This window comes from Ictidomys tridecemlineatus, chromosome 6 (genome assembly GCF_052094955.1).
Source record: "Ictidomys tridecemlineatus isolate mIctTri1 chromosome 6, mIctTri1.hap1, whole genome shotgun sequence".
In the NCBI taxonomy this organism is placed as follows: domain Eukaryota; kingdom Metazoa; phylum Chordata; class Mammalia; order Rodentia; family Sciuridae; genus Ictidomys; species Ictidomys tridecemlineatus.
In genome coordinates, this window is record NC_135482.1 from 103,746,584 (window position 1) to 103,773,122 (window position 26,539).

At 46.0% G+C, this 26,539-nt stretch overlaps 2 protein-coding genes across 9 annotated transcripts; both read left to right on the plus strand.

Moving 5' to 3' along the window:
- Positions 1-316: 316 nt before the first annotated feature.
- Acrbp (acrosin binding protein) lies at positions 317-10,754 on the plus strand. 6 transcript variants are annotated; one of them, XM_078015335.1, is made up of 10 exons: positions 317-1,375; positions 1,624-1,718; positions 2,189-2,306; positions 2,931-3,402; positions 4,062-4,194; positions 7,020-7,199; positions 7,284-7,451; positions 8,694-8,777; positions 9,335-9,493; positions 9,661-10,754. In XM_078015335.1, exons 1-9 carry the CDS (start codon positions 1,138-1,140, stop codon positions 9,455-9,457), a joined length of 1,611 nt encoding a protein of 536 aa, XP_077871461.1. In that variant the 5' UTR covers positions 317-1,137; the 3' UTR covers positions 9,458-9,493; positions 9,661-10,754. The 6 variants fall into 6 exon arrangements, with proteins under 6 accessions (XP_077871461.1, XP_077871462.1, XP_077871463.1 ...); XM_078015336.1 differs by having other exon boundaries at positions 9,698-10,754; XM_078015337.1 differs by lacking the exon at positions 9,335-9,493 and having other exon boundaries at positions 9,698-10,754.
- Positions 10,755-10,906: 152 nt separating this feature from the next.
- Positions 10,907-25,898, plus strand: Lpar5 (lysophosphatidic acid receptor 5). Of its 3 annotated transcripts, none has more exons than XM_078015338.1 (2): positions 10,907-11,498; positions 21,930-25,898. In XM_078015338.1, the coding sequence occupies exon 2, from the start codon at positions 22,165-22,167 to the stop codon at positions 23,299-23,301; it is 1,137 nt and encodes a 378-aa protein (XP_077871464.1). In that variant the 5' UTR covers positions 10,907-11,498; positions 21,930-22,164; the 3' UTR covers positions 23,302-25,898. The 3 variants fall into 3 exon arrangements, with proteins under 3 accessions (XP_077871464.1, XP_077871465.1, XP_005338431.1); XM_078015339.1 differs by lacking the exon at positions 10,907-11,498 and adding an exon at positions 13,517-14,777; XM_005338374.4 differs by lacking the exon at positions 10,907-11,498 and adding an exon at positions 14,971-15,150.
- The last annotated feature ends 641 nt before the right edge of the window (positions 25,899-26,539 follow it).

Consider the following 26,539-nt stretch of genomic DNA (forward strand, 5'->3'; position numbering starts at 1 on the left):
CCCAGAATTAGGACAAGAAACCTGAATTAATATTGTGCACCAGCATCTACAGCTTCTCAATCTGGGGAACGCAACACTGGCTGGAGGGTGTGACTCAGAACTTTGTATATTGTGCATCTTTTCTCCATAAGACATCTTTTTACTTAATTTCCAATAAATGATGTATTTGTGTTATACATGTGTACTACTATAGTAAATATTAGCTTGATTTCTTATTTTAAACATTGAGCAGATATTTTCCTCCCATACCTTAATGGATTGTGTTGCTCATCTCCCTCTTGGCATCCATTTCCTAGAGCTTCAGAGACATCTTTATACCGGAGCACTCCCTCCTGTGAACCCTTCTGTTGTCTTCCCTTTTGACCTATATCTTACCTGGAGGCATCCTCTATCTCCTACTCTTTGTTTTGGACATTCCATCACTGCCAGCCACAGAACCCTGCCTATGCTCACATCTAGGTCTCTCCACCATCTGGACAAATTGCTTCTCTAAACCCTGATTTCCCTGCATGTAAAATAAGGATCATAATAGATCCACCTTCTGGGATTACTGTGGAGATTAAATGAGGTAATCAAGAACAACAGGCCTCATCGAAGATAGAACATGAATGGTGGCCTTCGCTATTCTGCTGGATTTGCCCTGACCTGAGCGATGCCCTCCAGCCACTTGGCCATTTGGGTTCTTGGCTCCGCCCCTGGGCCCCGTGGCGGCCCCCCCTTTGTGACGTAGGGCCTCACCTGCACTCTTGCGCGCCAGCCCGCGCCACCACCGCTGTCTGTGGCTTGGCCGGTTAGAGGCCAGGAAACACGGTCGGTCGGATCTTCCGGGGCCATGACAAAACTGTCTGATGGCCTCCTTCTCTCTCTCCTGAAGGGTGAGAGGTTCCCACCTGTTCTAATAGTGTGGTCCTCCCTGAGCTCAGCCCTCGCCCTCTACTGCCTGAGAGTCATTTTTTTATGGTTTCTGAGACGCTTTATCATGGTGATTTGAGTCCGCTCCCTTGCTTCTGACATCCTTCCCGATCTTTCCCCTGTCTCTAGAATTGCCTTATCCTTCTCAGTGGGAACCCGCAGGGTCATCCCGGTTCCTAATTTGCCTGGGTCTGGAGCGGGTTCGGGGTTGCTGTGTGTCCAACCATGTTACCCTACTCCTCAGTGCTGCTCCTGCCTCTGGCACCTGCCCCAGCCCAGGAGTCAACTTCAGCCTCTACTCCAGGCAGTCCTCTCTCCCCCAGCGAATATGAACGCTTCTTTGCTCTGCTGACCCCAACCTGGAAGGCAGAGACTACCTGCCGTCTTCGTGCGACCCATGGCTGCCGAAACCCCACTCTGGTCCAGCTGGATCAATATGAAAACCACGGCTTGGTGCCGGATGGTGAGGGGAAACCAAGGCACCCAGAATTCACTCAAGCCCAGGGCAGAAGTCCTGTACTCACGTGAGATAGGGGAAACCAAGACACCCAGAATTCACCCAAGCCCAGGGCAGAAGTCCTGTGCTCATGTGAGATAGCGGGAGGGTATGGCCAGCCTCTAACCCAGAGTCTCCTACTGTACTCTCCCCAGGCCTTCCCCAGAGGGCCTTCCCTCTGTGTGTTCACCTTCTCCACTCCTGCCCCTTCTCAGGCGCTGTCTGCTCCGACCTTCCTTATGCCTCCTGGTTTGAGTCGTTCTGCCAGTTTACTCAGTATCGCTGCTCCAACCATGTCTACTATGCCAAGGTGAGGCCCAGGAGAAAGGTTGGATATGATAACTCCAGGGCCAAGGGAGTGGAAATGGGGAGTTGAGGAAGGGCTCCAACACATCCTCCTTAGATCCTTCCTCTCTGCCATTTTGCCAGTCATTTGCTCAGATTATATATGAATAGTCTCACCTGGACATTCATACTGTCTAAAAACCCTGTTACTTCAAGAAAAGTAGGGAAGAGGGATGGGAAGAGGCAGAGACAAGCCCTTCCATTTCTTCTAATAGGTCAGTGATTTTATTCTAGTCAACAGCAGAAGAGTGAGGCAGGACTATCTTCCAGAGAGACCCTTTCTCAGGACTAGAGGGTTCCAGCAAAGATCATGTTCCTTCATCCTTTCCCAGGATCTATGAGGGATGAGCCATCTTGGGAAAGGGACTGATCAATTCACTAGAGCAGAAGTCTGCCCTTGGGAAAGGCTTTCCCATTTTCCTTCTCTCCCTGCAGAGAGTTCGGTGTTCCCAGCCAGTATCCATTCTCTCACCTAATACTTACAAGGAGGTAGAGGTTGCAGCAGAAGTCGCACCCACCACCATGACCTCCCCATTTTTATCTCATATCACAGGTGAGACCCTACCACAACTTCCAGAGCCAGGATGTAGGTCACTGGTAATAGGGAAGGGGAAGAATGTAGAACAGGGAGAATAGGAATTTATGAATACAGATATGGCTCTTCTGCCCCAGAATATCTTCTGCCATTATTTACAGTCCTACCCTGAATCCATTTTTCCTAGTTTCCAGCATTGGAACTTCTCTGGACCTTTTATAATCTAACATCTTCATTTTAGAAAGGATTAGGACTGGGGGTGTAACTCAGTGGTAGAGCATGTGCTTAGCATGCATGAGGCTCTGTGTTCAATTCCCAGCACCAGTAGAAAGCATTAGTTTCTAGCTACTTGGAATATTTTTTGTTCCCTAGGGAGAGAGAAAAAAAAGTTGCATTTGAGGTGGGAGGTAGGGAAGAAGAGCACTGTAAGAGAGGTATGACACATACCACCAACACAACATTTGCCATGGAAATATATTTCGTTTTGATATTCATTTTTTGTTTTTTATACTTAACTATGTAGGTAAATGTAATTTTAGTCTACATTTACTGTCCTTGTGTTTATGTGTGAACATACACTTAGGTGCCAAAAGCCTGTCTCTTTCTCTTCTCTTTTTTGGTTCCTCCCAAACCCTGTGGTAGCCACAGAACGGCAGGCCTTCCAGCCCTGGCCTGAGCGGCTGAACAACAACGTGGAGGAGCTGCTCCAATCCTCCTTGTCCCTGGGAGGCCAAGAGCAACTGCCTGATCACAAGCAGGAACACAGACTGGAGCAACACAAAAAAGAGCAAATGCAAGAACAAAAGCAGGAGGAAGAGCAGGAGCAAGAAGAGCAAGAGGAGGAACAAGAGGAGGAGGGAAAGCAGGAAGAAGAGCAGGGGACAGAAGAGGGACTTGAGACAGTGTCTAGTTTGCAGGCTAATGCAGAGGCTAAGTTTCTGTCTGAATCTTTGTCTTCCAACCCTCCCTCCTTTTCTCCCCGAGTCCGAGAAGCAGAACCTGCTCCTGTCATGGAGAACACCCAAGAGGTCACTCAATCAGCACAAGAAATAGATGAAATGAATGAAATATATGATGAGGATGTCTACTGGAGCAGAAGTCAAAACCCTGGCAGGTACAGGAAGTTGTGACTCCCTCATGGGCCCTGACATCTCTGCTGCCTTCTTTGAAAACAAGAAGCTCACTTTCCCAGCTCCGACCTGCAAACCCACTCAGACCTACCAGCGCTTCAGGCACAACTAGCAACTGCTATGCCTATCCTTGGCTTAATCCCTGACCTAGGTGCTCATTCTCTACATGATGTGGGACAATGAGCCCTGAACCTGGAGCTACCAGGCTTGGGTTTGGGTCTTGTCTCTGACCCTGATTAGCATTCTAACAGTGAGAAAGTTATTCCTCCATTCTGGACCTCAGTTTCTCATTTGTAAAAGGAGGCAATTGACCGGAGGCCTCTCAGGCCCCATACTAAAGGCCCCATGATAAGCATGCTGAAGGTATATGACAAAGGATAACTGTGCTGGGCATGGAGGTTCATGCCTGTAATCCCAGCAACTCGAGAGGTTGAGACAGGAGGATGGCCAGTGAAACCCTGTCTCAAAAAAATAAAAAGGGCTAGGGATGTAGCTCAATGATAGAAAGCCTGTGGGTTCAATCCCTAGTAAAAAAAAAAAAAAAAAAAAAAAACAGATGCTCAGGGGAGGGCAAGAAAGTAGATATGTCTTTCTGCTCCAGCCTTCCAGCTCATCCCCACCAGTCAGTACTGTCTTCTTGCAGCCTCCTGCAACTACCCCACACAGAGTCCTTGCTGATATTGTGCTATTCGATTGTGGAGAATACCTGCATCATGACCCCCACAGCCAAGGCCTGGAAGTACCTAGAGGAGGAGATCCTTGGTTTCGGGAAGACGGTATGCCTGCCATGCTGTTTAATGGATACGTGCCACTAGGCATCCTTGGGTCTGGCACTACATGAGGCCATGGGAGAGGGGAATGAGCAAGGAAAACATGAGGCATAGTAGTGGAGATTCTATCCAAGTCCTCCTTTGGAAGCATGTCAGTCCATCTTCAAGGAGGAAGGCTTTGGTCCTAGTCTGGAATTCATCCTCCAGCCCACTAACTTGTTAGGCTCTGAGTCATCTCTTGATCCTGTTCACCATTTTCAATACCTAGTTGCACCTAGCTGATGCAGCTCTCCTTTCCAAAAGGTTCATAGAATCTATTCCAGGGAATCTGTAAAAGGATTATAGTCTCAAAATATTTTCCAAATACAGCAAGTCTAGGCCTGGGGATATAGCTCAGTTGATAAGAATGCTTGCCTTGCATACACAAAGCCCTGGGTTTAATTCCCAGCAAAAAAAAAAAAAAAAAAAAACACAAACAACCCAAATGCAGCAAGTTTGTTCCCAGGAAATATACTTTAGGTTTTCCTTTCTTTCAAGATGAAATTGTTCAGGCTAGTATGAAACTCCTGAGCTCAAGTGATCCTCCCATCTCAGCCTCCTGAGTATCTGACTATATGTGCATGCCATTGCACTCAGCTCCTAGATTGAGCCATCTTTTTTTCTTTAATACTGGAGACTGAACTTGAAGTAGGGGCTTTGACACTGAGCTACTCCCCTACCCTTTATTTATTTATTTGTTTGTTTGTTTATTTATTTTTATTTTGAGCCTAATTGCCAAGGCTGGCCTTGAACTTGTCATCCTCCTACCTCAGCCTTTGGAGTAGCTGGTATTACAGGCATGTAGCACCACGCCTGGCACTACTATTTTCAAATAATACAACTTAGCAGATATTTGAGAGCCACTATATTATGCATTCATCCACTTGTTTAACAAATACTGACTGAGCACCAACTCTCTATTAGGTAATTGAGGTGCAGTAGATCCAATGCTTTGTCTTCTTGGAATCTAGTAGGAAAGAGAGATGAGGAAACAGGCAGGCTAGACATCAGTAATAGGGATAAGAACAAAGTGCAGAGAACAGATGGGATGGAGGGAGAGATTCTCCATGTTTGGGAGGATTAGAGAGTGCTTTTTCAGAGGAACAGATGTTAATCTGATTAACATCTGTTCCTCTGAGACAAGAGAAGTTAACCAGGCAAAGAAGGAGCTCCAGGGAAGGTTCCTGGTAAATGGTATAGTATGGGTAAAGGCTCTGAGGCAACTAGAAATCTCCAGACTCAGAATGAGCATATGGTTTCTTCTTTTAAGAGGCTGAGAGCTCAGGAAGGGAATTCATCCTATAGAAGGAAGATGCAAGGAGTTAGAGGTTTTTAAAAATTTGTCAGGAATTCAGGGGGGAGCCAAGCACAGTGGTGCACACCTGTAATCCCAGCTACTTCAGAGGCTGAGGAGGAGCATTGCAAGTTCAAGGCCAGCCTTGGCAACTTGGTGAGACCCTGTCTCAAAAAATAAAAATGACTAGGGATATAGCTTGGTGATGGAATGCCCCTGGCTTTATTACCCAGTAGCAGCCTGGCAGGATTGCGAGGGGGTGGAAAGTTCAGAGTCATGAAAGAAACTCTCTAAAGGAGTTGGATAAGAGTGCAGCAGAGTGCATTTTACTTGCAGCAGAGCAAAGGGAGACACATGTTAAAAGTCTTAAATGGCAGTCTTAGCATTTGTATTTAATTTTGTAGGCAGGGGGAATTTAATGCAGATTTTGGGTCAGGGACTTGATGCTGCCCTTATGTGCCTCTGTAAAGAGTAAGCAGGTGACATAAGAAATTCCATACACCTTTACAAGCTGTACCCACTGGTGAGAAAGGAGGATGATGGAATTGACTGAAGATACTGCTTAGCAAGATCCCTCTGTAGTGATGAGGAAGCTCAATCAGGATAGAGTCCAGCTAGGAGATGGGTAACTCCACTTTGAGAAGATCTTCCAAAAACCTGAAGGTTTCAAACCTAGGTGTTTTGTAGAGCATAGGTTATAGAGTTAGAAGGACCTAGATCCATGTCCCAACTTCATCTTTTGTTAGACATGTGGCTTTGAACAATGTACTGAATCTAACAATTACTTATAAAGAAAGCCTCAGTTTCTTTATCAGTGAATGAGAAATAGTATTGGTACTTCTGTTGTTGTTACAGGGTTCTTCAGAAGACAAATGAGACTATATAGATAGTACCAAAACACTGACACCTCTCTGCAAATATTAGCATTATCATTAGCAGAGAATGCAAGATGGTTATGGGTTCTTTTCAGATAAGATAAATTAGGGGCAATTGGTAGTTCTCCAATGTACTTGACAATGAAAATTTTGAGTTCAGGGAAGAGATCAGAGCTGGTGATAAAGATTTGGGTATCAGCCAGGCACAGTGGAACACACCTGTAATCCCAGTGACTCAGGAGGCTGAGGCAGGAAGATCACAAGTTCGAGGCCATCCTCAGCAAATTAGTGAGAGCCTCTCAAAAAGGGCTGGGAACGTAGCTCAGTGGTAGAGCACCGCTGGGTTCAATCCCTATTAGCACAAAAAAATTTGTGGAGTATCACCTGCACATAGATGAAAATTACCCAAGAATAGAAACCATCCACATCCACATCCAGGAAAAGGGTGAAGAAATAGCTGAGGCAAGGTCCTTGGAGAGGAAAATGGGGAGAAAATCCAGAGAAGCTATCAGAAGAGCCTTAAAGCAAAAATATTCTGTGGGCCGCTCTTTGAGGGCTGAGGTTGGGGAAAAGGCAAGCCACCAAGTCCCAGCTTCAACTTTTCACTCATACTCCTCCCTCAGGTCTGTGACAATCTTGGGCGGCGACATACATCTATCTGTCCCCTCTGTGCCTTCTGCTCCCTGAAGCTGGAGCAGTGCTACTCAGAGAACAACCTGCGGCGGCAAGAATGTGACACTTCCCACAAGACACCCTTCCTCAGCCCCTTGCTCACAGCCCAGGGCGTGTCTGTCGGCACCCAGGTACCTGGCCAGGCAAGTTGTAGTGGGGAGGCCTGTAGGGGAGGGCAAGGGATGTGCACCTCTTGCCTGTCTCCTGTGCCACAGGTAGGGTCCCCAGAAGCAGGCCGCTTTTATGGGCTGGAATTGTATGGTGGGCTCCGCATGGACTTCTGGTGTGCCCGGCTTGCCACAAAGGGCTGTGAAGATGTCCGAGTCTCCAGCTGGCTCCAGACTGAGTTCCTTAGCTTCCATGATGGGGATTTCCCCACCAAGGTCAGACCCTTACCCCAAAGCTTAGCCCACCCCTCCCTTTGCCCTAGTTCCTTGTAAGTATGTACTCTAGGATATGGAAGGGGGCTTGAGTTCCTCACAGAACCTCCTACTTGATTCCAACAGACCATAGCACACCTCCCCAAAAGATTGATTGTTTTTGGCAAAGCAGTAGGAACCCAGCCAGATGAGAAAGCACAGGACTGGGAGGCAAGAGACAGAAATAGGGGATCCAGTCAAAGTTATACTCATCTCTATGATAAAAGACTAGGTGACATGGAGGATACTGCCTGGCCCTGTGATCCCTGTCTTAGCCTGCCAGACTCCTCCCTGACACTTCCAGTGCATTCCCTGCTTAGTGACAGCAATTTGGCTCCCCTCTCCCCAAAGTTACTTCTTAGCAGGATTGTCAGTAGTTGCTGAGACTCCCTCCTGTGGTTTGACAGGAAAAACCCAGACAAGGAAAAGTAGGACCATCTTAAGAAAGGGCTGGTAGAGGTTAGGAGTATAACTCAGTGGTGGAATGCTTGTCTGACATGCACAAGGCTCTGGATTTCATCCACAGCAACTGGGGGTGGTGGGTGGTGGGGAGAAAAGGCTGGTGCTGAGCTTCAGGGCAGTGCCTAGCTATTGTCCCTGAACCTCTAGACCTGGAAGGAGTCTCAGAAATCGTCTCAGTTGCTCGCTGGATTTATAGATGGGAGGCAAGTTCCAAAGAGGAAAGTTATTGACCCACTGTCACACAACAGTTTCTTCTACCATCCTCCTCACTCCTCACCATCATCAGAAGGATCCCTGATATTTTGACCACTATTTGGGTCCCCTTTCCCATGTTCTGAACAACTTCTTGCTGTTGTTGCTGGGGGTGGAACACAGGGCCTCACAAACACTAAGAAAGTAGTCTACCACTGACCTACATCCCTAGCCCATATTCTTGACCCTGAACCACCCACCTGTCCATTCCCATTCCTCAGTCAGTTTCCCAGCAAGCTGACCAGTAGGGCAGCCAATCCTGTTTCTCCAAGCTCCTGAATGCTGTTTAACAATCTGTGACTGAGGGTGAGAGGGAAAGGGCAGAGGAACAGAGGCTTATTCCTCAGAAAGCACAATGAGATGCATCCCAGGTATGCAAGGTCTGGTTGTCAAAAGCCACACCCCTGCCCCTGGTTCTGCCATTGCCAGTATCCCCTGGAGTTTGATGTTCTGTTAGGCTTCTTATATTCCCCTCTCTTGCTCCTGGCTTAGGTTTGTGACACAGACTATGTCCAGTATCCAAACTACTGTTCCTTCAAAAGCCAGCAATGTCTGATGAGAAACCAGAATCGGAAGGTGAGCACCCCAACCTGCCCCCACCTCCTCCTGCCAGCCCTTCAGTCACCCACACCATGTATGTGTATTCTGAGTTCCCCTCTTCCAGAAGTTGGGCTATGGGGAGCCAGTTCTATACTTGCGTCTGTAGGTCAGAGACCTCTTCAGGGTGCTTCCTCCAGGCCTCTGGTCCTGGATTAAGCAAGTCCCTCCTCCCAGGCACAAGGGTTCAAGAGGAAGATGGTGCAGACGAGGGAAGGACACTGAGGACATCACACGTAGGCTAGAAATTGGATGTTGAGTTTTAATCTGGCTTCCTTACTTACTAGGTAGCCTAGGACAAGTCAAGTGCCCCTCTGTGCTTCAGATTCCTGATTTCCAAAAGAAGGGGTTTGAGCCACTTGGTATTTCCTCCATCATACAGAAAAAAAAAAAAAATTTTTTTTTTTTTTTTTTTTAGTTTCCTCTTCTCTTTTACTGCCCACCTCTGGTTCTTGTGATGCTTCTGACACCTCCTCACCTACACATTCCTGGCACCTGGCTCTGTGTCACAGATTATATGCACAATCCCCATGTAGGTATCCCGCACGAGATGTCTGCAGAATGAAACTTACACTGTTTTATCCCTGACCAAAAGTGAGGACCTTGTGCTTCGATGGAGCCAGGAGTTCAGCACCTTGACTCTAGGCCAAGTTGGATGAGCTGGGATCCATTCTGGCCCCACTCCAGCCTGACAGGTCCACTTTCTTTATCTGTCAGTTTGCTTACAGGCTGCCTCTCATGGGTCTCTTACCTAGTCCCTAGTAACACTCTCCTTGGGTTGGGGTAGCAGTCCCAGAGAGGTCCACAATGGGAGTTCCATCTGCCTTAGGAGAATGTCTTTATATAAAGTGTTTATTTTCAGCCTGTGTGCCCTTTTTTGGTTTGATCTTCATCCTCAGCACTGCCACCTTGCCCTTGGGAATCAACCTCTAACCTCCCAATTTTATGGATCCAGCTGCAGATGAGAGAACCTCATGGGAATGGTACTCAGGGAAGCAGCCATCTGTCAGAGAAGCGGAAAACCTAAGCAGTCAGGGAATTGGATTGAAGAAGGCTATGGCCAGGGTCTTAGGGATTATGTGTACTATGAGGACATGTGTGTCTTCATTTCTGAAACTCTGGGTTCTGTGATCTTAGAAGTGAGTGTAGGGGGCTGGGGATGTGGCTCAAGCGGTAGCGCGCTCGCCTGGCATGCGTGCGGCCCGGGTTCAATCCTCAGCACCACATACCAACAAAGATGATGTGTCCGCCGAGAACTAAAAAATAAATATTAAAAATTCTCTCTCTCTCTCTCCTCTCTCACTCTGTCTTTAAAAAAAAAAAAAAAGAAGTGAGTGTAGGATTGAACCTCTAAAGGATAAGGGTCAGAGCCTGAGATCATGTCCACGGGGATCAGCTCTGGACAAGTAGGGCATAGCTTACACTTTTTCAAGAGAGGAGAAACACATGTTGAATTTCTTCCTCTACTATAGGCTCACAGTAGTCAACAGTATTTTTTTTTTCTTGCAGTGCTGGGGATCGAACCCAGGGCCTTGCACATGCTCTGCAAGTGTTCTACCACTGAGCTCATTCCCAGCCCATTAACAACATTTCTAAAAAAACTTATTATGGAAAATGTCAAAAATGCACAAAAATAGTATAATGTGCTGGGTATGATGGCACACACCTGTAATTCCTACTGGGGAGGCTGAGGCAGGAGGCCAGCCTGGGCAACTTAACGAGAAGCTGTCAGAAAGAAAGGAAGGGGAGGGAGGGAAGGAGGGAGGGAGAGAAAAGAGCTGGGGATGTGGATCAGTGGAGAGCACTGCTGGGTTCAGTTCCCAGTTCCAAGAAAAACAAAACAAAAAAACAGTATTATGAACCTTCGTGTACCCTTCACCCCGCCCTATATGACCTATCATTCAACAGAATGTTAAAGGTCCTACAAAGCTTCATAATAAAGAAATTTTAACCTAATGTTTTCCAAGCTCATTTGACCACAAATGAGTACTGCTTGCCGTTTGAAAACTTAGGCTTATGTTTTCTGAGGGGCTGTGCTCAGCTGCAGGATACAGAGGTGAGGGTATGTCATCTGAGCTTTCTGCCCTTCTGAAACTCCAAGCCTGGGGAAATAGACCTGAGTAAAGAGGAAGCATCCAGCCTGGCATTGCTGGAGGAGCTGGGTGTGTACTGGAAGGGAGAGAGGAAGAGACAGAGGGCCTTGCAGAACACTGGTATGCAGAGAGAACCCTGGGCAGGGGAAGGTACAAGCAGAATTGCATGGGGTAAACCACCTGGCCGACCTAAGAGAGGAAGAGACACACAGAAGAGGGTATGAGTGAGAACAGTGCACAGCAGTGGGTTAGTCATCGGGCATCAGTGGTGGGTGTGCCAGTAAGAGTTCCGGAAGCTGCTTGAGTGTGTGAGGGATGGGTGGGGGAGGTAGGTGGTAAATTAGGGCTGGATTAAGTGTCATTAGCTGCTGGAGTGGGGGGTTTCTTCTCTAGTCCATAAAGGCCTCTGAGGTCAATGCTTCCTCTTCTCTTTCTCCTTGGCCCTGTGGGGTTGGGTGAGTGCAAAGAGCTGGGAGGGATGTGCTGAGAACTGCTGGAGTGGGTGTGTCACCACCCGCCCAGGAGCAGGTCCTACCAGCCCCACCCAGCACAGAACAGGCAGCGGAAGCCAGCTTGGGACAGCCACCGAGCGACAAAGGAAGCACAGGTATGGGGGTGTGACAGGTGGGGTTGAACTGCCCAGGGGGGACAAGGGGCAGGACCCCTCTTGTGGAAATGGGAGACATAGGTGGGGATGTAGATGAGGGTGGGACTTGGGCCCTGGAAAACCTTTTTGAATACAGTAAAAAGCCCAAAGGGGCTGCCTTAGCCAACAGATCTTCTCAGAGCTGCTGGATGAAGCAGCCAACATGTTTGACACACCCAGGAGTGCCCCTCTGAAGGTGATCCCAAGGGATCTCAAGCTTCCACTCCAGGGCATCCCAAGGGTCCTCCCCTTCACCCTGGAGGTTCCCCTCTCATGCTTAACTTGAGCTTCCAAAGGGAGGGGGCCTCTGGGGAATGCTTCCAATATTTTCCAGGCCTTCTTTCTTTCTTTTTTTTTTTTTTTAGAGAGAGAGAGAGAGAATTTTTTAATATTTATTTTTTAGTTATTGGTGGACACAACATCTTTGTATGTGGTGCTGAGGATTGAACCTGGGCTGCACGCATGCCAGGCGAGTGAGCTACCGCTTGAGCCACATCCCCAGCCCCCAGGCCTTCTAAATTACGACAATGAGCTAATCTGATTAAACTCTGCTAATAGGTTCACTGGCACAGATGTGTTTTTATTGTTATCCTTCTCAGGTAACCAAGGTGTATTTTGCATATATTTTTTATTTTTTTTTAATTTTTTTTGCGGTGCTGGGTATGGAACCTAAGGCTCCAAGGATGCTAGGCAAGCTTTCTACCACTAAGCTCTAGCCTCATCCCCCAAAGGCATATTTCAATGCACTCTCAAGGAAGAATGGCCTCCACCCAAAGGGCTCATCCTTTTTTTTTTTTTTTAAGAAAACCTTTTATTTATTTTTTTGAGAGGTAATTTTTTAATATTTACTTTTTAGTTTTCTGCGGACACAACATATTTGTATGTGGTACTGAGGATCGATCGCGGACGCAGGCATGCCAGGCGAGGCCACATCCCCAGCCCCTGGGCTCATCTATATAAAGGGATTGGGCTAGATGGTTCTAATGTCCCCAAGGTGCTGACAGAATGTGGCTTGAAAGGAAGGAAATTTCAGATATTAAGCCCAGGTGGAGGGACTGTGTATTTCTGGGATCAATGAGGGCTGTTGCCTATCTGTAACCTATGTTTATGGAAGTCTCTATAACAAGAAGGGGATCATATCAGATTGTTATTTTGTTATTTCCAAAACTTTTTTTTTGTACCAGGTATTGAATCCAGAAGTGCTTTACCACTGAGCCACATCCTCAGCCTTTTTTTTTTAAACATTGTTTTTAGTTGTAGATGGACACAATACTTTTATTTTATTTTTTATGTGGTGCTGAGGATCAAACCAGTGCCTCACGTGTGCTGGGCAAGTGCTCTACCACTGAGCCACAACCTCAGCCCTCCCCAGCCATTTTTAAAATTTTTGAAACAGGGTGTCTCTAAGTTGCTGGCTTTGAACTCGTGATCCTCTTGACTCAGCCTCCTAAGCCGCTGGAATCACAGGTGTGTGCCACTGCACCTGGATGCAAAACTCTTTTTCCCGGGAGATGGAGGGTAGTGATTGAGGGGAAGTGGAAACTTATGTGTGTGTGTGTGTGTGTGTGTGTGTGTGTGAGCATGCTTGCTCATCTCCCCAGCCACCCAGAGACTGAAGATCCCAGCTCCATCTGTGCTGCCTGATGTCATCAGCTCTCCCCACTCTGCTAACCTCAATCTTTATCCCAGAGACATTTAATGCCCAGGAGTATTAAAAAAGAGAAAAAAAAAGAGAAAAAAGTTGGTATAGTTAAGAACTGAACTTAGGGCTAGGGTTGTGGCTCAGTGGCAGAGCACTTGCCTAGCACATGTGAGGCATTGGGTTCAATCCTCAGCACCACATTTAAAAAAAAATGAACAAATAAAAGTATTATGTAAAAAAAAATTTAACTTGTCAATTTTAACATTGCTGTTACTTCTGAAATAAATGTGATATTCTGGTTTAAAAAAAAGAAAATGAAGGGGAAAAAGTAAAAAAAAAAAAAAAGATAGCTAAAAGGGTGAGAGTTGAAGGGGCTGTGGGTGTGGTGAGCACTTACTTAGCGTGTGTGAGGCCCTGGGCTGGGTCCCCAGCACTGGTGGCAGGGAAAGGAGGGCTGAAGCCAATGGTACACACCAATAGCAAGAGCAAGGTGAGGAAGGCTGAAAACTTCCAGGAGATTGTCAACAAGAGGACCTGCCAGGCTTAAAGTAAGAATAAGATGCACATGGGGCACAGGTCATCGAGGGCTGAACCTGTTGCAGTGACTTTTTGGCTAGGATTTATTATCTTCCACTCTTGAAAGCAGGGTGGAGGGAGATGTGCAGGTGGTGTGATGTTATCCACATATCGGGGAAACTAATTGAACTTTGGGCTGCCTTTGCTTTCTGCCTTTTCCCAGAAGAATGTTGGGAGAGATGAGTATCTCTAAGTTGCTTAAGTTCTCTCTAAGTTGCTAAGGCTGGCACCCAGGAAGGGAGAAGACATGGCTAAGGATGATGTTGGAAAGGCTGGAGGAAAAAGGCTATTGTGGGGTGGGGTGTGGTAGAAGAGACTGGAGTAGGAAGTTTGGCTGAGGAAATGGGAAGGAGGGAAGACAGTGATAAGACAACACCACTCCAGCCTGAGCCCAAGAGACCCCACTTTTAGGCAAGATTGTGATCTCTGAGGCAGAAAGGAGCCTCCTCACTCATCCTGGAGTTCAGACTATCTCCATATCCCAGGCCTTCCCACCTCATTCCTGCACCTGAGACCCAAGATAAACTGATAAACAGGATTTGTTTGTACTCCCAAAGAAGTCACGGGACCAAGCTTTTCACAAAGATGTAAGACTGGGTGAAGCTTCTGAAGGCTCAGACCAGCTGGATCTGTTTGCAGAGACTGAATATACCAATGCTAAGGGATGTTTATAATTAACCCTGTCTGAGAGGAAAGTGTGCACCCGCCCCCAACATTGCCTGAACACAGAAGCAAGGAAGTGGGTCTAGCTAATTTAACTAGCAGGTTAGAACTTTTACCAAAGGGGTATTTCCTGTGTCTGTATGAAACACCGGTTGGGTGTTTAAAGAGGTTAGGGCTATCCCAGAGCTGATCTTAAGGGACAAGGAGAGTCCTTTTCAAACTTTTGACCTCGGGGAGAAGGCAGAAGGATGTGAATAAAAACAAAAGGCAAAGAGAGAACAAGGCATTTGGTGCATGCGCGGGAGGGCCAGGAGGAACAGCACAGAGATGGTGCCACACAGAAGTTGGACATTGAAGAGGTATTTCTGTTCCCCTTCCTGTCCCTATCATCGTCCTAAATCACCTAGTCCTTTGTCTTTAGCTCCCCTCTGCATTATTGGCCAGTTGCCAAATAACATGGCTACTGAGGGCAAGGGTGTGGAGAACAGTGAGGGAATGATCATGATCTAGCCTCCTGCTCACTCTTACTCCCTCATTCTTACTTCCTGCCTGTGGCAGAAAATAGCCCTGGCCTTCTGGCTTATCTCAGCAAAGAGCAGCACCCAGCCCAGCTCAGAGGGCAATGGGATGGGTCCCAGAGGCCCTGAGGAGGTAATAAACCTGGACCCTGAAGGTGCAGAAAGGAAGCTGAAGGACAGATGCCGTGAGCAGCAGGTGGCGGCACATGCTCTGGTGTGTGAGTGGTAATAGTGGGGTGGGATAGTGGTGAGAACAGTTCCCATAGCCTCGGTGTATATGGTGGATTCTTTATACCTTGCTGCCTTGTAGTTGAGATTTGTTTGTTGGTGTCTGCATGGAAACATGCTTGTGAAAGTGCCTGATTGTATAGTCTTGTCTGTGTAATAGGATATAATCCCTAAGGCAAGGGCTATGTCTCCTCTTCCGGCTGTGGCCCATCATCTGTGCACATGCTTGTATATTACCCTGTGTGTGTAAACATTGATTTGTATGTTACTGGGGATCTGTATGCACATCTCTTTTTTCTTTAATTTATATATAAAAAAATTTTAGACGTTGATGGACCTTTATTTTATTTATTTATATGTGGTCCTGAGAATCAAACCCAGTACCTCACACATGCTAGGCAAGTGCTCTACCACGGAGCTACAATCCCAGCATCAAGCACATCTCTTACTGTTTGAATGTAAAGCATCTCCATGTCTGTGAACAAACATGTGTGTAATGGTGTGCCTATATTTCCACATCAGTTTGTGTCCATGTTACTGGACTTATGTAGGCCTCCACGTCCCTCCTCCTTCCTGGTGAAATGAAACCCCAGAGTTCCTTCTCTCTGAGGCAGCTGCTGTTTCTTTGATTCCTACATTTCCCCAACAACCTGACTTCTTCCTCAAGGCAGGACTAGGGGAGAGGGTCTGTGCTGCCCCTCCCCCATGCCTACATCCCATCTTCCATTTCCTGTTTGCCTCCTCTTTGGCAGTTTTTTCCATCTTTGCCATCTGGCCTGGCACTGTGCCCATACAGCTACACAGATAGGAGCCTTAGGGCTCAGGGAAGCAGGGGAATAGGGTTGTGCCAAAGCAGGGGCCTGGCAGCTTTCAATGCTCAGTTTGACCTTTCTGAATGATAGAAAAAGGTAGCTTCCCCAGCTCCACTGCTCCCCAGTACTGGGAATGGAAACCAGGGCCTCCTGCATGCTCAGCAAGCACCCTGCCACTGAGCTACTTTCCCAGACCTGAGACAGGATCTCACTAAGTTACATAGACTGGAACTTGTGATCCTCCTGCCTCATCCTCCTTGAGTTGCTGGGATTATAGGAATGCACCATTATGCCCAGCAAGTGGTGGCTTTTTGACAAAGAAACTAGGGACTTCTCTTCTTTGGAATAGGGTAATAGAATCCTCATGATTTCCTTTACTATAGGATTCCTAACCTTTCCTTTGAGTAGTAGCTCAAGGAATCCACTTTGGTCTATGTAACTTTGCAACTTTTTAAACAGAACAACTGGGGATTCTTGGAAAATAATTCATTTGTTCAGTTTCTAATGTGTGTTCCCTAATTATAAGAAGCCACTATATGGTTCTCAAGTAATGGTTAAGAATGATAAAGCATGGGGGCTGGAGTTGTGGCTCAGTGGTAGAGTACTCGCCTGGCATGTGTAAGGCACTGGGGTCGATCCTCAGCACCACATAAAACTAAATAAACAAAATAAAGGTATTGTGTCCATCTACAAAAAAAAAAATTATAAAGCATGGGCTGTGGATGTAGTTCAGTGGTAGAGCCCTTGCCTATCACTCAGAGGCCCTGGTTCAATCCCCAGCATCAATCAATCAATCAATAAAGTATAACTTTATTGATTTATTGAATTATAGAATAAACTATTATTGAAATCTTAATATGAGATGTTTCCAAACAGTCCTTTTAAAAGACATGGTTTCATACTAAGTCGGTTATACATGTGGAACCAGATAGGAATGTGAAAAGAAGTGGTTAGGTGCCTGGCTTTTTTTTTTTCTCCAGTGCAATGAATTGAAACAGGGGTGCTCTTAATTGAACTACACTCCCAGTCCTTTTTATTTTTTATTGAGACAGGGTATCACTAAGTTGCTAAGGTTGACCTTGAACTTGTGATCCTCCTGCCTCAGCCACCCAAGAAGCTGATATTACAGGTGTGTACCACCATGCCCAGACAGTGATTGGATTTTGACACAAAGAGATGTTATAACAGGATTATGAATGGGCTAACATGTTGAGTGGGGAGTAGATTTCCTGCCAGGCAGCCAATAAGTGTCACTCAAGTCTGTGAAGTGCAAGGATTGAAGTGAACATCTGCAGGGTGTGGTCCCCACCCCAGGGCCTTACCATCAAGGTGAACCAATGTGCATAAAACAACTGAGGGGGTCAAAGCAGCAAATTAAGTGTTTGAGTTCTCTCTCTCTCTCTCTTTTGTTTTTGTTTTTCTTTTTTTGCTAACAGGGACTAAATTCAGGGCGCTTTACCACTGAGCCACATCCACATCCCTTTTTCATATTTTATTTAGAGACAGGGTTTTGCTAAGTTGCTTAGGACCTCACTAAGTTGCTGAGGCTGGCTTTGGACTTGGGATTCTTCTGCCTCTTCCTCCCATTGCTGAGGTTACAGGCATGAGCCACTGTGCCCAGCTTAACTGTTTAAGTACTTTTTAATTTTTTTAATTTTCTGAGAAGGGGAGCTACAATGTTACCCAGGCTAGCTTGGAACTCCTTAGCTTAAGCAATCCTCCTCAGCCACCTGAGTAGTTGGAACTACAGGCATGTACCACTGTGCCCAGCTCAAGTATTTAAGTACTTATGGAAAATTATAAGGAGGCACATATGTGTGTTTGTGTAAAGAAAGATGAGTTTGTTACCGATGTTTGAAGTTGGGAATAAGAAAGAAGTGGTGTTTTGTTTTTTCAGTACAGGGGATTGAACCCAGGTCCTTGCACAGGCTAAAGCACTCCACACTGAACCACAACACCAGTAGGAATTGGGTTATTAAAATGTATATCAATTGGACAAATGAGGAAGTAAAATAAGTTACCCCTGAGCACAGATTTCATATAGTTAACTATAGAAGACTAAGTGCTCTATCCAGCATCTATCCACTTATTGAATCATCCATTCTGGTTGGAAGCAACACAGTATATCTTTGACTTTGGAACTGGGCAGTCCTGGGTTTTATCCTCAACTCATTCCTTGGTGATTAGCTCTTGGGCTTCTGTTTCCTTTCCTATAAAAATGAGGACAAACACCTACCTCAAAGGATGGTTGGAAGGGTTAGAAATTAAGTATGAAACATACCCTGGAATATGGTTACTATTATTTTTCAGTCTACATTTATTGAGGTAGGTGCTGGGGATACAAAGATGAATAAGCCATAGTCCACAGTCCCTCCCTCAAGGAGCTCACAGTCTAATGGGAGAGGCTGATTAGAATAATTAATTACAGGGCTAGGGATGTGGCTCAAGTGGTAGCGTGCTCGCCTGGCATGCGCATGGCCCGGGTTCGATCCTCAGCACCACATACAAACAAAGATGTGTCCGCCGAAAACTAAAAAATAAATATTAAAATTCTCTCTATCTCTCTCTCTCTCTCTCTCAAAAAAAAAGAATAATTAATTACTATACACATGGGAATAGCTAATAGACCTGTGCATTCCTCCACCCTGGAAAGCACAAGGCTGAAGGGACAACATCTGCCCTGTGGGGGAGGCAGATCACAGGGTCCTGAGAAATTTGCCAATTGGAGAATGAGAGGAAACAATACAAAGGCAGAGGTCTGAAAGTGAAAGTGAAATAAGATGAAATGGGTGAAAGTCGGGATGTCTACCCAGAAACAAGTCTGATTTTATTTGCTTTTCAGAATTTTAAGTCCCATTTGGTATTATAGTCATCCCTTGGCATCCCTGAGAGATTGGTTTCAGGAATCCCCCTTGGATACCCAAACCTATGAATGCACAAGTCCCTTAAGTAAAATGGTATAATATTTTCAAATAATCTAGACATATTATCTTATATACTTTAAATCATCTCTAGATTACTTATAATGCCTAATACAATATAAACGCTATGTAAACAAGTTACATTATATTGTTTAGAGGATAACATCAAGAAAAAGGTATATATTTAGTATAATTTTTTTTTTAAAGAGAGAGAGAGAGAGAGAGAGGGAGAGGGGAGAGAGAGAGAGAGAGAGAGAGAGAGAGAGAGAGAGAGAGAGAGAGAGAGAATTTTAACATTTATTTTTTAGTTTTCAGCGGGCACAACATCTTTGTTTGTATGTGGTGCTGAGGATTGAACCTGGGCCACACGCATGCCAGGCAAACGTGCTACCACTTGAGCCACATCCCAGCCCTAGTATAATTTTTTAAATTTATTTTTTGTGGTGCTTGGGATTTGAACTCAAGGATACTTTACCACTGAACCCCCCACTCCTTTTAATTTTTTTTTTTTTTAATTTAAGACAGGGTCTTGTTAAGGTGCTGAGTCTGGCTTCAAATTTGTGATCTTCCTGCCTCAGTCTCCTGAGTAGCTGGGATTACTTGCAATTGGTTGAATCCATGGATATGAAACCTGTGGTTATGGAGGGCTAACTGTATTCTCATTGTCAAATTGGCACTTTACAGGAGAAATGTTTATTTCCTTAAACTGTTCCACAACATCTCTCGCTAGTCTCACACTACCAGTGGTGATGATTGGTAGGAGAAAAAATAAATAATCTGGTATTTTCAGGTTTACAATTTAATTTTCTGCAAGAGTTTATCTGTTTTGTAGTGCTAGGGACTATAGGGGGACCTTCAGCATGCTAAGCCACATACACACTGAGCCACATCCTCAGTGCAATAGGCAAAATTAAATTGCTTCTTTTGGATGGAACCAGCTTCATTCATGTCTTGGGATACTTGCTCAAGGTCTGAGACAACTTCTCTCCCTAAGATGTGGCTGACAGTATTGCTTAATGGCTATAGAGTTGTTGTTTGAGATGATGAAAAAAATTCTATTTCTGGTAATCATTATTGGTGAGGATTATGTATCATTTTAAATGTACTTCATGACATGGAATAGTGCACTTAACAATGATGTTAGAAGCCGGGTGTGGTGGTGCATGCTATAATCCCAGCTACTTGGGAAACGGAGGCAGGATTGTAAATTTAAGGCCAATCTGTATAATTTACCAAGATCCTGTCTCAAAACAAAAAGTTTAAAAAATGTCTGAGGAGCTAGGTGCCATGATGTATGCCTAGCTACTCTGGAACCTGAGCCAAGATCACAAGTTCAAGACCAGCCCCGACAACTTAGTGAGACCCTATCGCTCAGCTCAGAGGTGAAGATAGAGTGCTTGCTTGTTAGGCATGAAGCCCTGGGTTCCACTGCCCAGTACTTAGAGCTGGGCCTACTGGCATATTCCCTCGAATACTCTGTAGTTCCAGTTATTCAGGAGGTTGAGGCAAGAGGATCACTAACTTGAGGCCAGTCTGGAAAGTGAGATTCTGTCTCAAAAAACAAACAAACAAACAAACAAAAACTAATTGGCCTTAGGGAGTTGAGGAAGTTGGGACACTCAGACCACATCCTATTATTTGGCTTGTCTACCTCTTGGCTGCGTCCTTGATCAGCCAACTTTGCCTGAGGACTGAAGCTGCTGCAGCCTGCTCTTTAATGGCAGCTGAAACAGTACTACTCCTTACCTCCACCCTCTCTGGGTCCCTTATGTGTCTTCACTATCAAACCACTGTGTTCCCTATCACAGAGCTAACTTCCTCTTGGAAGCTCTTTAGGTAGACCCTCAAGGGGGAACACCCAGAAAAAGCCCAAAGTACTCTTAACATGCCTCTGCCCAAAGCAGCTGGGCAATTGGCCTATAAGGTACCAATACATTCCTATTTCCATTTTACAGATGAAGAAACAGCATTAGGGAAGTCAATCAGGATGAACCCATATTGCTCTGACATCAGATATCAGAAGGGTGGATGTGATGAGTGAGGCTGGGATTTTGTACAGGACTTGGGAGTCTGAACTTTATTCTTTAGATAATGGGGAGCCAGCTTAGCACCTGGCCTGGAGAGGTGCTTCATACTATTTTTCCCACATGATGAACCTATTTAAGTAGACTTCTTTGTTGTCTGCCTCCCTCCAGTGGAATGTAAAGTAGGTGGGGGAGGGGGATAAGGCCTATGTTTTGCTCACTGCCCTGAACATGCCTGGAATCTTTTAAAGACTTAGTAAGCATTTGAGGTAGGGAGAGTTCTTTTAAGACAACAGCAACCTAAGCATTTTATATACATGATTTTATTTAATCTCTAAACAACTTCATGAATTAAAGCCTTCATGAGCTTTTTTTTTTTTTTTTTTTTTTTTTTAATACTGGGAATTGAAACCAGATTTGATTTGCCACTGGGCTAAATCCCCAGGCCTTTTTGTTTTTATTTTGAGACAGGGTCTCCCTAAGTTGTTTAGGGCCTTGATAAATTTCTAAGGCTGGTCTTGAACTTTTGATGGTCCTGCCTTGGCCTCTGGAGTCTCTGGGATTACAGGCCTGTGCCTCCACACCTGTCTAGTAAAGATCACTTTTAACATGCTGTGCCACCCCCATTCAAGATTAAATAAGATGAAGTTTAGAGAGGTTAACTTTTCTGAGGTCACAAGGTGGCAAAGCCAGGATTTAAACCTAAACAGTCTAGGGCTAGGGATGTAGCTCAAAGTAGAGCACTTGCCTACCTGGGTTGAATCCCCAGCACCACACAAAGAACAACAAAACAAACCAGACAGTCTGTGGAGTCCCTGACTCCAGAAGGAGGGCATTTAATACTGTACAGTACAGTCCTGGTATAGATGCTATTTTGGACTGGGTGCAAAGAGGTGCAAGATGAGGCTGAGAAAAGTCTTGAGGCCAGCCAGTATAAATAGCTAAACATTTGTGTCTGCTGCCCTGTCCCTGCATAACTTTGACTTTTGATTTGCCTCTCCATTCCAGGTCTCCATTGCTGATGAGGCTGTGATTAAAAGCTTCCAATCCTTTATAGCCATCGGACCCTGCAGCCATAGCACATATTTCCATGACCTGCTTCTCCTTGCTTTTGGACGGTCTCTGCATAGCCTCCAGGTCCCTGTACAACCTCCAGGCTGCCACCCTGGAGGTAAAAGGGATGCCTGGATCTTGATGTGTCTCATGATGTATCCAGCCTAGCTCCCCCTCTCACTTTTTCACGATGTTGACCAACTCCTCTTTGTTGGCCAACTGCTCTGCCAACGCCTCTTCTACCAACAGCTCTATTCCTCCGTGCCCTGACTATAGGGCTACCCATCGCCTGCACATGGTGGTCTACAGCTTGGTGCTGGCGGCCGGGCTCCCCCTTAATGCGCTGGCCCTCTGGATCTTCTTGCGCGTTCTGCGCATACACTCGGTGGTGAGTGTGTACATGTGCAATCTGGCAGCCAGCGACTTGCTTTTCACCCTCTCACTGCCCGTGCGCATCTCCTACTACGCACTGCACTACTGGCCCTTCCCCGACCTCCTGTGCCAGACGTCGGGCGCAATCTTCCAGATGAACATGTATGGCAGCTGCATCTTCTTGATGCTCATCAACTTGGACCGCTATGCCGCCATCGTGCACCCCCTGCGTCTACGTCATATGCGGCGGTCCCGCGTGGCGAGGCGGCTCTGTCTGGGTGTTTGGGCACTTATCTTGGTGTTTGCTGTGCCCGCCGCCCGCGTGCACAGGCCCTCGCCTTGCAGCTACCGGGGCATCGAGGTGCGCCTGTGCTTCGAAAGCTTCAGCGACGAGCTATGGAAGGGCCGGCTGCTTCCCCTTGTGCTGCTGGCCGAGGCCCTGGGCTTTCTGTTGCCCCTGGCAGCCGTCCTCTATTCATCTGGGCGGGTCTTTTGGACTCTAGCGCGGCCGGACGCCACGCAGAGCCAAAGGAGGCGGAAAACCGTGCGCCTTCTGCTGGCCAACCTCGTCATCTTCCTGCTGTGCTTCGTGCCCTACAACTCCACTCTGGCTGTCTATGGGCTGCTGCGGGGCAACCTGCTGGTGGCCAGCCAGGAGGCCCGCGATCAAGTGCGCGGGGTGTTGATGGTAATGGTGCTGCTGGCCGGCGCCAATTGCGTGCTGGACCCGCTGGTGTACTACTTCAGCGCCGAGGGTTTCCGTAACACCCTGCGTGGCCTAGGTACTCCGCTCCAGGTCCGGACCTTGGCCACCAATGGTGATAGGGGAGCGAGTGCAGAAAGGTCCTCAGAGGCCATCCACACCACTGGAGTGGATGCCACCAGTCAGGAGCTACTCCAGCCACCTAAACCCAGAATGCCCTTCACCGAGTGTCCTCAGGATTCCACCCTCTGAACGCATATCGCGCAATAGTGCAGTCTGGTACCTCTCTCATAGGCTTCTGGATCCATGACCATGAGGGAGGTGCACTGAGCGCTTGGATTTCAGAATGGAACTCCAGTTCTTGAATGCAGATGAGAACAAAGTGTGGAAACAAGATCACAGGAAAGAAAGATTGTTACTAGCTATGGCTTCTTTAAGTTGGTGGTAGTAGGCAAAGGACCTTTTCTCCAATCAGTGGGAAGTGATGCAATGAACCTGACCACAGCTAAGAGCTGACAGATGGAAAGGAAAGTGGATACCCTGGATTTTGCCACAGGACCACAGGGCCAAGAGCTGAAGAGCCCCAAACCTTGGTAGATCAAGCTACTGAGAAGTTGGTGCCATCTGTTGAGTTCTGTGCTGATCTCAGGGCCATGGACACCACCATTTTCACTTTCACCTGCCCCCCCCCTACTTAGCAGGAAGCGTACAAGTGTTTATTTGATATGGAGAGAACTGGGTTCCTTATTATTGATTTCTAATGGTTTAGGCTAGGACACCCAACATGGGGTGGTAGGGGCAGGGCAAAACTGTGAATTAAATTGTGATACACACTGCCCCCCTCCCCCAAATCCTAGTTTTTGTCCCTTATCTAGGTCATCGTTTCTCCTGCCATCGTTTTTAGGGCCTCCTCTTTTCTAGGTCCTTAATATCATCTCTGTCTTCCTGCTTTGTCCAAAGAAAGGAGAACAGTCTTTGTATTAAAGCATTGGTTCTCAAACTTCTTGGTCTCAGATCCCTTTACACTCATAGAAATTGAGGACCCCAAGAGCTTTTGCTTATTCTTTGTTGTTTTAATATTTACTGTAATAGGAATGAAAGCTAATAAGTTTTAAAACAGAAATACACAAGCACACAATCCATTAGCCGTGAGAGTGGTAATGTCATCACATTTCTTGAAGCCTCTGGAAAACTACATTGTATACTGGTGAAGAGAGTGAAAAACATAAATAATATCTTAGTAGTATTATGAAGATAATTTTGACTTCATGGACTTCCTCAAAGAACTGGTCCCTGGATCACACTTTGAGAACCATACTTGTACTAAGGTATTAGAGTTCACATTACCATCTTCCCAGGGCATTATATAATAGTTTTTTGTTTGTTTGTTTTGTTTTGTTTTTATGACTGTAAGGAGTGTGGTGCTCAACAAATTAATTGCTAATAATAGTGCTTAAGGCTTGGGGCTTCCTGGAGGCAGGCAGGAGTTTGTACACCAAATGGAATACCACCTTGGGCTTATCAGGGCAGCAGCCTTGGGGGGTCAGGGGTGGAACCAGACACACACACACTCTGGAGGAGAGGGTGGGACGTCTCTAGTGGTTAGAAAGGAACTGTGCCATAGCCAGGAGAGAAGAGTATACAGGGAAGTAAGAGTGAGATGAGAGGACAGGAATAGCCCGTCTGTTCTTAGCAAGCTAAATGGTTTCCTTCCGTCTTGATTCCAGTAGGGGGCTGGGAGGGCTGCAGAGTTAGCACCCTGACATCTTTAGACCTTGGCATTAAGAGTTGTTGCTCTGTGTGTCCAGTATGCATTTCCATCCCTATGTCTCGGTTCTGTATTTTTCTCTCCCTCTCTCTCTGTATGTGTGTGTGCGCGCGCGCGCTCGGTGGGGGGGGAGAGTGTGTGTGAGACAGTGTTAGGATTCTCCTGTATCTGTGTTTCGAGTTCAGAGTCAGTCTTTTGTGTGTCTTTATGTGAGCTCTCTAGTTGGTGATTTACAGGAGTAAAATGACCTCTGGTGGCCAAACCAGGTAACTGACCCAGATTTCTCAAGATAGCCTTGAAGTCCCAGCCTTCATCTGGGTAGAGGTTAGAGCCCAGCACCAGCTCCTTACCCAGTTGCTCTTAAGACTTGTTTGTTAGCTTCCGCCCCATTTCACTTCACCTTCAGAATTCCAGACCTGTTTGTGCCTGTCCTGATCTGAAGGCACAAGCCTCACCAAATCTCTTAGTCCAACTCTGAGAACTTTAACACAAACTGAACTGAACACAATTTAAAAAAATAACATGAAGTGGGGAGGTGCAGTGGTGCACACCTGTAATTCCAGCGGCTAGGAGGCTGAGGCAGGAGGATCACAAGTTCAAAGCCAACCTCAGCAACTTAGTGAGGCCCTAAGCAACTTAGTGAGACCCTGTCTCTAAATAAAATATTTTTTAAAAAGGTGGGTTGTGGCTCTGTGGTTAAGTGCCCCTGGGCTCTATCCCTGATACCCTCCCCCAAAAAACAATAATAATAATTTGAAAGGGAAGAGGGCATACTTAACATTCACAAGGCCCTGAGTTTGGTTCCTTGTAATACACAACTAAATGAATGAACAAATAAAAATTTTAAAAATACTTGAGTACTTTTATATGCAGGTACATGAGTGAATTCTAAAGTAATTAAAACTCACATTATAATCTGCTTATTTATTTTTCCTAATTTTTATGTTTATTGGATGTCTCCTTCCTAGATAGAATGTAAGCTCCATGGGGGCAGGTTTTGGTTCTCTTATATATTCACTAACATCTAAAATAGGGCCTGGCACAGGAGAAGTGCTCAATAAATATTTGTTGACTAGATGAACAGTCAGCTCTTGTTGTGAAGTATTTTACTACTTTGTGGGGAATACAGAACAATAACTATAATGCAAGATAGAAGATGCAGGAATACAGGGCAAAGTGTTGGCAATTTATTTAGAACCCTGAAGTTTCTCAGGTTTGGCTCACATGGACATATTGTGTAAGATAGCGTATAGGGAAATGAAGTTAAGGAGAATCCAAGGAAAAGAGCGATTTGGGACCTACTACAATAGTTGGGAAGAAGTGTGGTTATGGTTTGTGGAAGAATTCTCACCAGGCTATCACTTCCAGATGGAAATGGGTTGTTTGCAGTGTGACATGTCTGGTGTTAAAGTCCTGGCGGACTGTTAAAGGCCCATCCAAAGGGTTTCTACCATGAGAACACAGAAGAATAGATTAAGGAGCTATTGCAGACAGAGGGGAATGAACAGAACCTAACACATTAACAGGCTATGGAAGTTTAAGAAAACTTGTAGCTAGACATGGTGGCACTTGCCTGTAATACCAGCAACTCAGGAGGTTGAGAAGTAGAAGAATCCCCAATTCACGGCCAGCCTCAGCAACTTAGCAAGATCCTTCTCAAAATAAAAAATAAAAAAGGCTAGGGATGTGGCTCAGTGTTTAAGCACCCCTGGTTCAATCCCT